Source organism: Camponotus vicinus, unplaced genomic scaffold, assembly GCF_025532165.1.
Source record: "Camponotus vicinus isolate PSW18456_S1 unplaced genomic scaffold, iyCamVici1.0 SCAF_9, whole genome shotgun sequence".
NCBI classification, from domain to species: Eukaryota; Metazoa; Arthropoda; class Insecta; order Hymenoptera; family Formicidae; genus Camponotus; species Camponotus vicinus.
Genome location: NW_028141981.1, coordinates 17,292,129 through 17,307,851, shown reverse-complemented (window position 1 = coordinate 17,307,851; position 15,723 = coordinate 17,292,129). Strand labels below are relative to the sequence as shown.

The window sequence follows — 15,723 nt, the reverse complement described above, 5'->3', positions numbered from 1 at the left end:
AAGCATTGAAAAAATTTTTTATTTTATATTTAACTCATATCTTATTTATAAAATTTCGACATTTTGCATAAAATTTGATAATTTGATAATTGATTCAACATTGACAAATTTTGTGTTAATAAATATAAGTATAGTAAATTATATATAAATTTTTGTACCAAAAGTTTATGTATAAAAAATATCAATAAAAAAATTAATATTCTGATATTAATATTTTATGTTATTTTATATTATTTATAATATTGATTCCCACACAAAAATACATTTAAATAATCTATGAGTTAGACAAAAATACATTTATGTAATGTGTATATAATCACATTTTAGATTAAGGAAAGTAATATATTGTTACATATACTGTATATTATTAAACGTTATTCATTTGTGGTACTGCTCGATTTTCCGCTTGCATATAAAATTGTTCACCAAACCATTCCCTATGCATCTCCAGATAGCTAAATATACAATATATATATACAATAATAATATACAATATTATTATTTTTTGATGTTATATAAGATTTGTCATAAGATTGATCATTGTTTTATATAAAGAATTATATCTAATTATATTTTATGACATACCTTAGAAACATATCCAAATATTTTATGAGTACTTTTAATTTTTTGCTTGACATATCTGTGGATTGTAATAACTCGGGTAACTTAACTAAAATTAAAGAAAATCATGGAATTATTTTTTAAATACGCAAGTTTTTATAATTTTGCATATGCAATGTATGTTTTACATGAGAATATATATATATATATTCTCATGAAATTATAACTTACCAAATAATCTAGTTAAATGAATGGCACCATAATAAGTAGATGGATATGTTGAATTTTCACCTTGCTTTAAAACTTGAGGCATTAATCTCCATTTATTTGATTGCTGAAGTAAAGCATTTACTTGAGCAGATGTAACAACAGGCGGCAATCTTAGTGTTACACCTCGTGGGCTAGAACAACGGGAACTTGTACTTGCTATGCTACTAAAACAAAACAATCATAAACATATTATCTAATATAAAAAAAAAGGAAGAACTAAAAATCGTTGCCATTATATTATGTGAGCATAACTTAGTTTTAATAAAAGTAATATTCATAAAAAAGGAGCTATGTAAAGATAATCAGCCTAATTTAAATGTAATTAAAATATTATTAAAATTAAAGTAACATTTACCTCGATAAATTACCGCCATCTTGCTTTCCTTCGTCATACGATCTTAATTGCCGGCTTTCGTCGACTGAACTTACACGACACGATCGTAACCTACGCTTAGAATTATTTGATGGTTTAGATGCATTGTCCATTTCTGAATCATGTTCTTGAAAAGGTGGTAAATGAGCATATTCTGCATCTTCAAATTCCTCCCTTGATGTGTCCAGATTCCTTATAATTAATATCTTCTTATTAATTCAAACAATAAATCTTCCAATTTAATTTTTATATTTTTAATATATATATGAAATCTAAATTAAATATTAATCAAAATTTTAATTTGAATATAGAAGAAAAAACAATGCATATTTACTCAATTGGTTCCTCTTTTGTAATATTTGCTTGCTCGTTACATAAAGAGGATTTCAGAGAACAATATTGCTCCTTTTCTTGTTTATATAAAAGAAGATGAGGTAATGTGACATCAAAATATATGCGTAAACCATCTGCAGTTTCTCGGCATATATTTATTTCGTTCACTGTTTTTTCTATTGTATTATTTGCTTTATTCCGTTGAGGTTTTTCTGGAATATTTGTCAATTGAGTTGTAGTAAAATGTTGCACCCAAGATTCCAAAATATTTATCACAGTAGGTTGTGCAGGAAGAACTACAAGCTAAAATAAATATTAATAAATTTATGTTTTGTGTGAAAAGACTTTAGTTATTTATATATAAATCAAAATGTTAATAAAAAATAGATTTTTCTCTAAATTTTCAAGTAGAAATAAAGATTAAATAAAATCTAAACAAATGATGTATGTGTGTATGTATATATACACACATATATGGTTGCATATAAGATATATTATAATTATACATTGCTCAAAAACTATTCAATAAAAAATACCTTATTTTTATTCGTTATTAGGTCACAATCCTGTTCTAAATTTCGTTTTAAAGTACTACCTATGTCAATATCAATTCCTGGTTTAATACTGGCTCCAGATTGACTACCTCCACCACTATCTTCATCATCACTTGTTTCACCCATATAATCAGAGCTACTCTCTGTGTCTTCTTCTGTATTTACTTCCTGTAATTGCATATATATATATGTGTGTGTGTGTGTGTGTGTATAAATTTTGCCTTGTTATTCATTGTTGAAGAATATAAGACAGACTATATATTATCCAACTTGTATAATATGAACCATTTTTTTAAAGCATTAAAGATACTCTGTATATATCTTTATTATTTATTTAGAATACATAATTTTTGTATATTTGAATCTTCATAATTAATTTAAAAATAAAATATTTACCTCTGTATCATAATCAGCATGCTGACCTGAACTACCATCTTCTGAAGATCCAGTAGTAGCTGATGTAGCTCGACTGCCACCACTCCTTGCTCTACGACGAGATTCTTGGTGTTCTGCTTCAGCTAAACGTTCTGACATTTTATGACTTCTTTTCTTGCGTTCACGGCGATATAAATAAGCACCACTTTTATTGAAACAGATAACTAATTTTATTTTCTTAATTCCATATAATATTAGATCAACTTTAAAAATACATACAGTTGAAGTTGTGCTTTTTGTGCTAAATCTCGTTGAAGTTGGCGATTTTCTTCTGTATCTTTAAGCACATATTCTTCTGTCACACAACGGTCCCAAGATGAATTCCAACCCTTACATATAATAATAATAATAATAATAATAATAATAATAATAATAATAATATTATATATATATATTTTTTAAATATTCTATTTATCAATTCTAATTTAATTCCTGTACTAAATGACATTTATTAAATGTTTTATAACTCACTTGAAAATGTATGAGATATTCCACAGCTTTTCTTCCTCTTTGATCTTTATTTACAATAACGTCAAGTACCTGCAAATTTATAACATTATTTGTTTTTATTGTGTTTGCGACTATATATTTAACTATATATTACCTTCGAGTCATATAACACTTTTGCCTTTGTGGGATCTGGTTCATAACATAACACTTTTTCTCCATCACAAAATTTAAATTTTGGTCCTCGTGTTGACACCATTGTAAATATTTACCAGAATATAACGCACAAATGTTTAAAACAAATTCTAACATAACCTATATAACTGTCAATCAGTCAAATCAAAAGCAACATAAATGTACCGAGTATCTATATTAAACTCCGGAGCACAACTAAATTTTGATTTTCATATCTATCTTATACATTTTTATATTATCATTTATATAATATCTATTGTCTTTAAAGATATATCTTCAATGTATCCCGGTACGCTTAGCCATCACATACAGACACATCGGATCAAATAAAAAGAAAATGACGCGATGGCCAACCTTAACCTTTCACTCTCACGGAAAAGGAGTAAATTGATTGATTTCTGTCTGCATAAACCATTATGCCCTCAACGAAAATCAGCTGTTCAGTTTTTCGGAAATAATATGTAATGGGAGATTGATTATTGTAATATACAACAATATGCAAAAGATTAATATGTGCACATAATTGTGGACAAAAAATATAAATCTATTAAATCAAGTTTCTTTATTATTAAACACAGCTGTGTCCCTCTAAATTAAAACTCCCTTTACTGCATCTTGCGTTATTCTCTCATTATTTATATTTTATATTTACCTTATGATCATGAATATACATAGTATTTTTTATCTTTTATACACACTTTCTCACTCTAAGTTGCGCGGAGATTAATAAAAAACTTATAACGAAAAAGAGAAAAAATTTCGGTTTTAATAAATTTTAAATAGGGAAAATTTGAGCATACCTATATAGATATAGAGAAAGAAAATAATTTTACTAATACAAATAATATAGAATATGATAAAATACTGTCAAATATATAATAAAACGTTCGTGTAACAGCATACACATACATACGCATTAATTTTTCAAGAATTTATTTTTTATTGCTACATAAATATATATTAAAATTTAAATTCTCTTCAAATCCAAAATTTTATGTATTTTGTAACACATTTTTTTACATAACTTTCATCTATACATGTATATGTATATATATTTTTTCTTTTATTTAAATTTGCTATTATATATTAAATAAATATACGTGTATATATATATGTATTTAATCCATTCATTTGTCATTATTTCTCTGATTATCTCTAAGATCTAAATATATATATAAATTCTTACTATATAAAAATGTCATATATATATAAATGCCTAAAAATGAAAAATATATAAACTCATTTTTTAATAAGCTACATTACATATTTTGTAAAACATACTCTTACACTTAGATCTCAATAGAATGTGTCTTGAAATAGTAACCAAAGGAAAGAAATAACAGAATGTCATCAATAGTAATAATAAAAAAATAAAAATTGAAATATACAAGATGTTAAAATGAATGCAAATGAAAATTAAAAATTATTCAATTACACTACAAATAAATTATAAATTTGTTGAATTAATTTGTTCAATGTGCACTATTTCAAGCAAGGAATTATATTTAGAGATCTAAGAGAGAGTATATTTTAGCAATATAAAATATACATAACTTATAATAATTTAATCACAGAAAACTACTTTAAATTGTGCCATATCAATTCAGTGCATATTATGTAAGAATATCTCTTTTTTTTCTCTTAAACATGATTGGCACAATTATAGATAATATTAAAATTAATTTTTGAAGCACAGTAAAATAATTTCAACTAACATTTATTAAAAACATTCATTCTTAAGACCATTTCTCAACCAATGTCTCTTTGTATGTTTTCATATATTGCATGACAAGGCAAAATATTTAATTATGATCGCCTGACCATATTTTATCAATTATACAATACACCACAGAGATTTGTATGTTCATCATATTAATACAAATATGGCAGACACAAAAAATCTATTTCCATTAATTTTTTATTTTATTTCCCAGTTTATATGAAAATGGTGATTAATAGACGCAGATTGATTTTGTCTGAATATGATCATTTATATATAATCTTTCTCTCTATATATATATATATATTCTGATAATTTATATATATATATATATATATATATATATATATATATATATATATGTATATATACACACACACAAATATCATAATAACTCAATATTTCAAAGTTTAGCATTATGTATACAACATAAAGTACATAAGTACTACACAATCACGAAATAAAATAGGTATATGCATTCCATACAACAATTCATGAATACCGACAATTCTTATGGACTGGCAAGACATGTTACATTTACAGAATATGCGGATACTTTTTGCAGCAAAAAAGTTTTGAAGTCTCCTTTTAAATGTAATACCCAATTACCTGTCTTTTTTTAGATACTTGCATATCATATTAATATTTTGATAATAGTAATATATGCAAGATAGATTATGTGAAACAAATTTAAATAACTTAAGATACAATAATTAGGTTTTATTCTTTTGTTTCTAAATAAATATGAATACTATATCTAATACAAGAAGAAGAAAGCATAATGCTAAACTTCTAAGTAGAACCGTTTACTCAATAACATCAACAATAGTACCTACATACAACATACAAATTATGTTATGTTGGATATTTTCTTTTACACATAACAATAAACATTAAAATTTTAGAAAGATTAAATACATTTAATCAAAACAAAAAGAATTGTTAGCATTTTTATATGTCAATTCTAACTAAAAAAATGTATGCATATATACAACAAACGAGATTCTATTATATCAAATTTTAAATGCAAATACAAATACAAATATAAATTATTGAGATCTGCTTATTACAAATAAAAACATCTGATTTAAGCAGAGTACATAAAAATAGTGTTCTTAATTTACATCTTGTAATAATTAGAAGCAATAAACAAATGGTTTAAAAAATTAGATATAAATTTTGCATAAATGCTACTGTATTTAACAGAATTTTTCTAATATGCGACTTTCTTTGGTTCAATTTTTAGACAAAAATATTAGTCATATTTCCAACAATGCTATAACAATAGTTTAATGTAAACTATTGCATTTGACAAATATTTGATTTTCTGTGGAATGCACGAAAAATACAATTAAAATTATGATAGATCTATCCAACTGATTATTCTTAGACCAGAATTAATCACAGAAGTTTGCATACTATGCTATTTTAATTTATTTCAACATTCATGCATCTCATGTTCTGTTATAAACAAATAGTTCTTAATAATATTAAAGTTCAAGGAAGATCAAATGTAATAGAGAAGACTTTTTTTTTTAATATATCAAAATGTATAAACTTTATTTTTAATAAAAAGTGAGACAAGCAAGAAATATATTATCTCTCATCTCTGGTCACTTTGATTTCAATTAGACAGGCCTATCATATTGTGATATATAATCCTTAAGTCTATACAAAACAAACTTTAATTGTTATGATTTCACAAATTATGGTAATTATTTGATACTGTGTTTGCATTGTCACTGCATATAATATTTTTTTTTTAAATATTAGAAAAGATCTGAAAATCTTTTCTAACATTTTCTAATAGATAAAAATAATCCCTGCAGCATTTTTGCCATTTAATACATTTTAACTCAAAATATTAATTAGTTAGCATACCCCTATTTGCCAATGAATCTCTTAGCGTTTGGAAAAGCTGCAGCTGTTGCTCTGGCTTCAAGCTATAAACCTATCAGAAAATACATATGCTTTAAAAAAAATGAAGTTTTCTTATTTGTTGATATACAATACAAAGAAAAAAAATTCATATTGAGAAAACTTAATTCTATAAAACAACTTTATTGTTACCTGCTGCAATAATTTCTGAGGTGATGCAGTATGAATAAATGAAGAAATATAGACATTCACAAATGTTGCCATTAAATACTGACAATCAAATCTGTCCATTATTCCACCATGACCAGGAATTACGTCACCAAAATCCTGTAAAGCATTATTAAAATAGAATATCATACATAAACACTTGTAGATTTGATAAAATATAACATTAAATTACCTTAATTTTGAACGCCCGTTTAAATCCACTAGCAAAGAATCCTCCAAATGGCCCAATTACAGAGCTGAATACTGACATTGATAATGAATGCAGAAGAAATGGATATAATGTCAAAGTGGACTTTCCATTGAGCTGCATATTGAAAGATAAATGAATACTCATTCCATATGATTAAAATATTTCCCAGATATAAAAATATGTTACCATTCTTGATATCACTTGAAGACTCTTTGGCAATGTATATTCTTGTGGTTGGAACAAACTTGATGGTTCACAATCCATGGTCATTCTTCCTAAAGTTTCACTGTATTCGATAGGACAGACGAAATAGCGGTACTGACACATGACGTAAGACATCTAAATAGCAATATCATATTAGCTCATGAGATAGCTGAATTTAGTTTTTATTCATTTATATGAAAAACATGTTACCATTAATCCAAGTATGACAGTAGAGATACCACCACCAATGAAACCTTCCCAAGTCTTCTTTGGAGATAATTTTATTAATGGCGTTCGTCCAAAAAAGAAGCCAAACATGTATGCCATCACATCATTTATCACAATCATACTAACAGGGACAATGAACCTAAAGACAATTGATGTAATTGATAAAGTACATCTATGTATATATGTAAGAAGATATATTGTAGTAACAGTTCTGGTAGATGAAGTAAATACATACCATATTAATCCTTCAAATATATTTTGAATAATAAGATAGCTTTGTGTCACAACAATAAGTAATGCAACATGTGTCCAAGCAAATAGAGAGAATTGCTTCATATAATATTTCTTTACAAGTGAGAGTACAAACCATACAAAACCAACAATGTAAAGACAGAATGAAATAAATCGATGGTATGTAACAAGTACACGCAGATATCCCTAAAGACAATAAAAATTACAATTAATATCTACATTATATATAATGAATTCATTTTTTGACATTGTTCTCATTATCTTTCCTTCATTCTGTTATTTCTCTATATTAGATAACTTTAACAAAGAAGCCTCACAAAATGTTGAAGCCATAACAAAACTATCACTACAAAGCTTTATCAAGGTTTTATTATTGATTTAAATTAATATTCACAACATGCAGTAGTGTTCTATAAATGATTTTTAAATACAAGTGAGCACTATGGTAACAAAATTTTATAGAGAGAGAGAGAGAGAGATGTATTTTTTATAAATTACATGATTCAAAATTAAAAAGCAACACACACTTACCGTTCGATTAATCACCACTGCAAAATAGTCCATTAAATTTTCTCCATAAAAAAAGTAATTGGAAGTTATCAAAAAATACCATGACAAAGATCTGAACCATGGTAGACCATGAATTCTATATACAGCATATCCAATATTAATAATTTCTTCAAAGCATTTCACTTGTACAATCAATGTCTATAATAATTAATATGACATTAAGTAGAAAAGAATATATATATATATATATCTATATATATATATATATACATATATATAAAGATTTGTTGTATTATACTTAATTATAAAGTATTTGTGAAAGAAAACTTACTGTAATCATCAATGCTAATGGACCTCCATAAATAATAAGACAAAATCCAGCTATCATAAACCAAGTGAAAATAGTTCTAATTATCCAATTCCGCCAACTGCAAGAGAAAGGAAAATCATTAAAATGACTCATTCATATAAAATTGAAATACTTTATTGTAAGTGAGAAATAATATATGTATTTTACCGAGCTGGAAGACCAGAAAGAATGGAACTTAAAATATGTGGAGTATGACCAGTTCCTTGAGGTAAAGTCTTGGCTAACTCTTCTACCTCTAATTTTGCATCATCTTCGGATTCAACATCCTCTTTCTGAGGGAAAATATGTTTGAAAGATATATTATAAGTAATATCTTTAAAAAATGATTAATAAAAAAAATGATTAATGCAAATATGGCATTAAAAACTTTGTTAATAAATGTTAATAAATTAAGATATCCAATTTAGATATTCAATAGTAAAATGTAATAAAAGAAATGAATAAAAAAAATATATAAATAATATATGCATATGTCTATTATTAATATAAATTAATATTATTTAATATTATTTATTATATAAAATTAGAGATACATATGCACACACCTAACTCACACTAGTAAAATATTATTTTTGAGATATATCATAAAATGCTTGTTATATTTCTTTAATGTTAAATTTAAAAAATATAGAATAAGAAGTAAAATTATATTTCATAATTCAGGGTTGCATTAAATTATAAACTTAAATTATAAAAATAACACACACATACTGTGTGTGGATATATTGTGTGGTAATATTCATTATATTCATAATAATTAAACCTTAATAGGTGAGAATGCGCTTAATATCTTAATAGACGAGAATGCGTTTAATATCTTTTAATTAAAAAGTGTCGAGTAAGCATCATGTTTGCAAACCGAGCGGAAAAGTGGATAAGATAATAAAATGCGTGACAGAGAAGACGCGTTATTTGTTTTGTACGCGCGTGTATGTGTGTATACGTATGTACATACATTCTCATCTATACGTACGCGATATAAGCATATATATATATATATATATATGTACAGTGCGCTGTACACACAAAGCGACTTCAAAAATAATGTATAGACACATTCTACAAGAGTATTGGTAGCTGTCAAATACCCATCATCGAATAATCGTCTAACGCGCCAACAGCGCGGATCGATAGACCGCGGAATCGCGTAAACGCGAAGCAATCGTCGGGAGATTAAACATTCCCGATGCCGCGGAATCGGAAGGGAATCGCACTCGCTTATTACCTGATCATCGCTAACGTCCCGCGCCGCCGTTGCCGACGTATCGCCGACCGTTCTCTTGCGTACCTCCGACATATCACACGTTCCCGTCAGTATTAATGACACGCGATAATTTGTCGCGGTGGCGAAATCCAATGACGGATCGAATAAACGGCAAGGAGTCAAAGATCAACGCTTCGCGCCGATTTGTAGCGCACGACCGCTGCGTATATTTACATATTTTGATGAATCGAAGGTATATTCGAGGAAACGAATGCGGCGAGCACGCACACACTACACTCGTGTGAGACGGACAGCGGATTAAGTGCGGGGGCGGGGATGGTCGCTCGGCAACGTTCGGCCGCGCTCGGAATGCTTCGGTTAATCAATGATAATGGTCGGTCACCGATATAAGAATATATCTAGACACACATAAAAATAATACAATCTCAAATATCATTTATTGCCCTGTTTCCGTATATTCGCGATTTTTCAGAATAATACAATCGATGATCGATCGTCTGTCTAGACAAATGTGCATAATTCGTGGAAAATTGGTCAATCGTATCAAATTATGTCAATGCCATCGATCATTCTCTATATATTGATTGATTGATTATACTTGTATGTGCGTATATTGTTATGCAAGCTTCAGAGAGAATTTTAATCGTTGACGACGCAGAATTTGCTAGTGTATCGTGCGATAAAAATTATAATCTTTTTAAGAGATGATGACAGACGTGAATAACGCGATAATTCGCTGATTTATCTTCGTTATATATCAAGATTGATAAGAATGTATACAGAGAACATGAGATTATCGAGAGGACGAATGATTCATGAAACATTACATAAACGAGAATTATATATGACATGTAACACGCGTATACAAATATATATTTTTATTCTGCAAAAAAAGGAACACTGAGGAAGAACATTTTAAAGAAACACAGTGTTCATTATTACATATTTGTGTATTAGATTTAGGGCGCATTCACACCTTGATAAAAAAGCGGGAAGCAGAAAAGCAGAAAGCCAATCAGAACTCCCGCTGATAATAAGCAGTGTATAAACAATACATTAGATAGGCAAACTGTGTAGAAACTGTGACTACCAACGCGAGTTCTGATTGGCTTGCGCTTTTCTGTCAAGATGTAAATGCGCCCTTAAGTATGTTTATTTGTGAATTGAATCATGCGCGCGAGTAGCTTCGTCCATTCTCTGTGGTTCGTCAGCTGTTGTCATAACATGTCATAAATATAGCAGTTTACTAATGCAATCGTTAGATTTTAGTCTCGAAAATGAAAAGAACAGTAATTGAATATAGAGAACAGAATTAGAAGATTATCAGCGAGACATTTCTCGTCGAGAGAGAAAAACAGACTGTAATTGTATTGTGCTGTAGGTTAAATTTCAGAGAAAAAGAGGAGAAACGTCAAATATATGCACTTTCGTACATTCAGAATGACATTACCTGGCATCGGAGTATTTGGCACAGGAAGTATCGTTAGGATCATTATACCTTTTCTGAGAGAAAAGGGCTTCAGGATTGAAGCTATATGGGGTCGCACATTGGCGGAAGTCTCCAAAGTGGCGAGCGATCTCGAGATACCGTTTCACACCAGTCGCATAGACGATGTTCTTTTAAGGAAGGACGTCGATCTAATCTTTATCATGTGCTCGCCGAGCTTGCATTCACAGATTGCTGTTAAAGCCCTAGGTATAGGGAAGCACGTTGTGTGCGATAAACCGGCAGGCTTGAGTCAAAGTGAAGCCTTGAAGATGGTACGAGCTGCGCAATATTATCCCTCGCTGATTAGCATAGTTAATCACAGTTTAAGGTTTTTGCCTGCCTTTGTGCATATGAAAAAAGCATTAGAAGACGGATATTTAGCTGGACCTGTAACAGTTATAGAAGTAAGAGTACATATGGGAAGTTTATTGCACAATGGTAAATATAAAAAGATATTCTTATGTCTTTATATTTGTAGATTATAGAAATTTTAAAATTATCCAGATTTTATCAAAGAGAGAAAATAAAAAATGAAATATTTTAAAATTGAACTAATTTACAAATACTAAATTACAATTTTGTAAAAATTATTAATAGTATTTTCTCTCTTTAGAAATACCTAATCAAAGGATAGTTGCAACAAATATCTTTTTCTATATAATTTTAAAATATAATAAAATATAAATATCTCGACTATAGAACATTTACTTCATATTTTGTATGTGCTTGATGAATCAGAAAATATTTTTTATAAATTATATATTGATATATAACAATTACTTTAAGTTAGACACATTTGTATCTTTTTAGGATATGATTGGCTGTGTGATGATACAATGGGTGGAGGAATCTTGGCGTTAGTGGGCAGTCATGTTATTGATTTGATCTTTCATTTAATGGGTCAACGAGCTTCAAAAGTACATGCTGTTGTAAGAACATTTACTCAAACAACCAAATTCATTAATGGAATCAGGCATATCACATCGCCAGATTTCTGTAGTTTCCAAATGGAGTTAAGTGGTGGTACTTTAGTAACAGCTACTTTAAGTAACCACTTGCAAGGTCAGCTCTCTCAAGAAGTGTTGATATGTGGTGGTGGCAATCATTTGGTTGTGCGTGGCGGAGATTTATATGGATATCGGAATGGACAAGAAGAGATCTTATATCGTGATACGGAAGATATACATGGAATATCCTTGCCGATTGCCGACTCTATTCCGAGGCCTTACATCAAAGGACTTAAAAAAATGATTGCGGCACTAAGGGAAGCCTTCCAATCTGTGGAAGATAAGAGAGGTTGGATTAAAGAGCCAGTGTTTTCTGCTTCTACATTTGAAGATGGTCTGTATGTTCAAGCAGTTATCGATGCACTGCGACAAAGTAATAAACAGCGTGAATGGGCCAAAGTTAATATCTTGACAGAAGAACCAGATCCAAATCCTTTATTGAGCGCTGCTGTCAGAGCTACAGCTATTTCAATATAAAAGTTTGTTTTGCTAAAATCTATTTTTGCTAACAAAAAAATTCGCTATAGTACTATACATTTTACTATACATTTTAAAGACTGCATATTGATAAATCAATTGCATAAAATAATATTTAAGGCAGCTACACAGATTTACTTTTCTATCGTATTATGATTACTTAGATAATAATCTCACTTGTTTTATTTTTCCTGCATAAAAAAAAGAACTACTTTAATGTATTATAGTTGTCTCTGTACATATATATGCATATGTGTAAAAATATTTATAAATATTGTGGTTGTGCTTATAAAATGTTAAATATATTGATTTAAATGTATTTAATATGTATAATTTTGTAATATATTAATTCTACATTTCTATATGTGATTTAATGTAATTATTTTATATTTATAATTATATTAATTTTATATGTATTTTTGTATTATTTTATTGACAATATGGTCAGAGAGAAGAGGTGATCCCTGAAAACGGGCCATACTCCCTCTGTGGACATTAAAAACGTGGACATGAATTACAAAGCCAATGTCCACGAATGTTCTCGGAGGGTAATATATAATGTGCACAATTTTTGGTTTTCTGTATTATATATATAAATATAAATAAATTTTTAATTTTAATTTTTTAAATAAGTTGTGGCTCTCTCTCTCTCTCTCTCTCTACACACACACACACATACATATATATATAAAGTTGTAGCCTCACACTATACATATATATGATATAGAAAAACCGGGATGCAAATACAATCGATTAATTAATTAATATTTTATTCTCATGAAAATAATAATTATCAATTAAAAATATTACATGAAATATATACGCTGAATTACATATACATATATTTTATGTATATATAGAGATACCATCTCTTTTCGAAAGATATTATATTAGCATCGAAAAATTTAAATATAATATATATTTAATTTATTGATTCATATCTATTTATGTATCACAAAATATAAATAAGGAGTTGAAATTTGACTTAAATCGTGAAAGATATTACTATAATCTTTCAATGCAATGTTCAAAGATGAGATAAATATTTTTCTAAATATTCATTGTCACATATTTATGTATTTTTATCTACAAAAACAAAATGCCTACTGTGTGATAAAAACATTTTTAACCGTATTTTTAAATCTTCTTAATTAGCAGTAAACTGATCTTTGATATTTATCAATCATTTTTTAATTATTTAAACATTTAATTATTAATATACATGTATAGAATTTGTTAAATTAATCTGAGTCTTCTGAAGTTTTTATAAGATAAGTTTTTTTTAAGATTCGAAAAATATAGATGTTGCAAAATATTTTAAATGTCTCTTCCTTTATATAAAGTATAAAAAATTCATACATTTTAATATAATCAATATTATTTATATATTTTTATTATAATTTTCATACCAGCATATTTTTATGCTTAATACTTTATATAATACAATGTACTAAATTATAAAATTTAATATAATTACAAAATAGTATTATTATTAATAAATAAGTTGTGTGCACATTGTCTTTTAGTTTCTAATCATTTCCAATCACCATGCATTCTTATCCAATATATTCTCTTCTTCGAGTTCTTGGATTCTTATGGTTTCTTGGATTATTATGGTTTATATTGTATTCCTTTGTGTTAACATCATAAGAATTTGTCATGCTTCTTCCTTCCTATAAAGTCCATCGGAATACTTTCTATGGACATTTGTTCTCGAATATAGATATTCAAATCACTGTAGTTGCTTTTTTTTCTATTTTCTCGATTACTCTGCCTTTTTTCTTTCATTTTATTCAAAAATATTAATATAATTAATATAACATATATTTATATATGTAATTTTGGTATCTCTCTTAGTCTGACTCTTCCCCTTCGACCTGTCCGGCATGAGTGACCCTACCGGTAACTACGGCCCATATTCATAATTCACTCTTATATTTAAGATCGTTTTAAGTAAGTTGGAAAATGTTATACAACCATTTTAATAACTGAACGAAATCTTAAGACGCGATCTAAGAATATACTTAAAATGATCTTAAATATAAGAATATCTATATGAATATCGGCGTACGTTACCGCCGGTATAGATTTCAGGTTCATGAGAATACGCAAACCTCCTCACCCGGCAAATGCCTTCGTTAAGGTGGAGATACATCGAGGAGGAAAAATTTTTTTAAAATTTTTTTAATTTTATTTTTATTTTCTTTTAATATAGAGTTTCCAAACAGAAAATATAATACATATATAAAATATATATTACATAATTATAATATATACAACGTAGATTACAATTAATTTGCAATTACATAAAAAATACATTACAAAATATTAAATTATTTAACATAAAAATAATTACATTACAAATATATATATTACAAAATATATTAAATTATAATACAAATTTAATGTAAAATATAATTTAAAACTTAATACAAAATAAAATTTATTACATAGAATTACGCGAAAATGTCCAAAGCATACGTATAATATAAAATTTACTAAGAATTTTTACATAGTCCGGACAAGCTTGATTAGCGATGATTAATTACGTGACATTTATCGTTAATAATCGATATGCAATAATAAAATTTAAGAAGTTTTACGTAACGTAAATAATCGTGATCAAGAGTCATTAATAAAGTTATCGATCGTCTTTTAATTATAAAAAAAAGTATTTGTACTACTAGTGCATTTTGCGCGGATCATTAAAAACAATATTCAAAGACGTGGAAAGATAGATAAAGCTTCGATGTATAAGTCAACGATTATATTATCAG

The 15,723-nt window shown here is 27.6% G+C and overlaps 3 protein-coding genes across 5 annotated transcripts; 1 reads left to right on the top strand and 2 right to left on the bottom strand.

The window, feature by feature from the left end:
* Nucleotide 1: 1 nt before the first annotated feature.
* Msl-3 (male-specific lethal 3) lies at nt 2-3,561 on the bottom strand. Of its 3 annotated transcripts, none has more exons than XM_083108459.1 (10): nt 3,131-3,561; nt 2,998-3,066; nt 2,746-2,855; nt 2,488-2,671; nt 2,074-2,259; nt 1,539-1,840; nt 1,187-1,396; nt 793-995; nt 586-670; nt 2-455 (listed from the first exon to the last, which is right to left on the bottom strand). In XM_083108459.1, the coding sequence occupies exons 1-10, from the start codon at nt 3,230-3,232 to the stop codon at nt 368-370; spliced, it is 1,539 nt and encodes a 512-aa protein (XP_082964585.1). In that variant the 5' UTR covers nt 3,233-3,561; the 3' UTR covers nt 2-367. The 3 variants fall into 3 exon arrangements, with proteins under 3 accessions (XP_082964585.1, XP_082964586.1, XP_082964587.1); XM_083108460.1 differs by having other exon boundaries at nt 793-992; XM_083108461.1 differs by having other exon boundaries at nt 793-962.
* A 2,983-nt stretch (nt 3,562-6,544) lies between these two features.
* Cds (CDP-diacylglycerol synthase) lies at nt 6,545-10,278 on the bottom strand. Its single transcript, XM_083108462.1, has 10 exons — nt 9,974-10,278; nt 8,896-9,020; nt 8,710-8,806; nt 8,400-8,576; nt 7,852-8,054; nt 7,599-7,755; nt 7,371-7,523; nt 7,167-7,298; nt 6,959-7,093; nt 6,545-6,839 (listed from the first exon to the last, which is right to left on the bottom strand). The coding sequence occupies exons 1-10, from the start codon at nt 10,043-10,045 to the stop codon at nt 6,753-6,755; spliced, it is 1,338 nt and encodes a 445-aa protein (XP_082964588.1). The 5' UTR covers nt 10,046-10,278; the 3' UTR covers nt 6,545-6,752.
* An 872-nt stretch (nt 10,279-11,150) lies between these two features.
* Nucleotides 11,151-13,308, top strand: LOC145976973 (glucose-fructose oxidoreductase domain-containing protein 2). The gene is made up of 2 exons (XM_083108561.1): nt 11,151-11,900; nt 12,273-13,308. The coding sequence occupies exons 1-2, from the start codon at nt 11,393-11,395 to the stop codon at nt 12,944-12,946; spliced, it is 1,182 nt and encodes a 393-aa protein (XP_082964687.1). The 5' UTR covers nt 11,151-11,392; the 3' UTR covers nt 12,947-13,308.
* Nucleotides 13,309-15,723: the final 2,415 nt, after the last annotated feature.

What these genes read in the sequence shown, in the direction of transcription:
- Msl-3 (XM_083108459.1), bottom strand. Translation starts at nt 3,232, where the DNA reads ATGGTGTCAACACGAGGACCAAAATTTAAATTTTGTGATGGAGAAAAA. An exon ending in ACAAAAGAGGAACCAATTGA is followed by an intron (nt 1,397 to 1,538) that starts GTAAATATGCAT and finishes ATTAATTATAAG; the next exon opens with GAATCTGGACACATCAAGGG. An exon ending in TCATTTAACTAGATTATTTG is followed by an intron (nt 671 to 792) that starts GTAAGTTATAAT and finishes CTTTAATTTTAG; the next exon opens with TTAAGTTACCCGAGTTATTA.
- Cds (XM_083108462.1), bottom strand. Translation starts at nt 10,045, where the DNA reads ATGTCGGAGGTACGCAAGAGAACGGTCGGCGATACGTCGGCAACGGCG. An exon ending in ATATTTGAAGGATTAATATG is followed by an intron (nt 7,756 to 7,851) that starts GTATGTATTTAC and finishes AATTGTCTTTAG; the next exon opens with GTTCATTGTCCCTGTTAGTA. An exon ending in CTGTCATACTTGGATTAATG is followed by an intron (nt 7,524 to 7,598) that starts GTAACATGTTTT and finishes ATTGCTATTTAG; the next exon opens with ATGTCTTACGTCATGTGTCA.
- LOC145976973 (XM_083108561.1), top strand. Translation starts at nt 11,393, where the DNA reads ATGCACTTTCGTACATTCAGAATGACATTACCTGGCATCGGAGTATTT. An exon ending in GGGAAGTTTATTGCACAATG is followed by an intron (nt 11,901 to 12,272) that starts GTAAATATAAAA and finishes GTATCTTTTTAG; the next exon opens with GATATGATTGGCTGTGTGAT.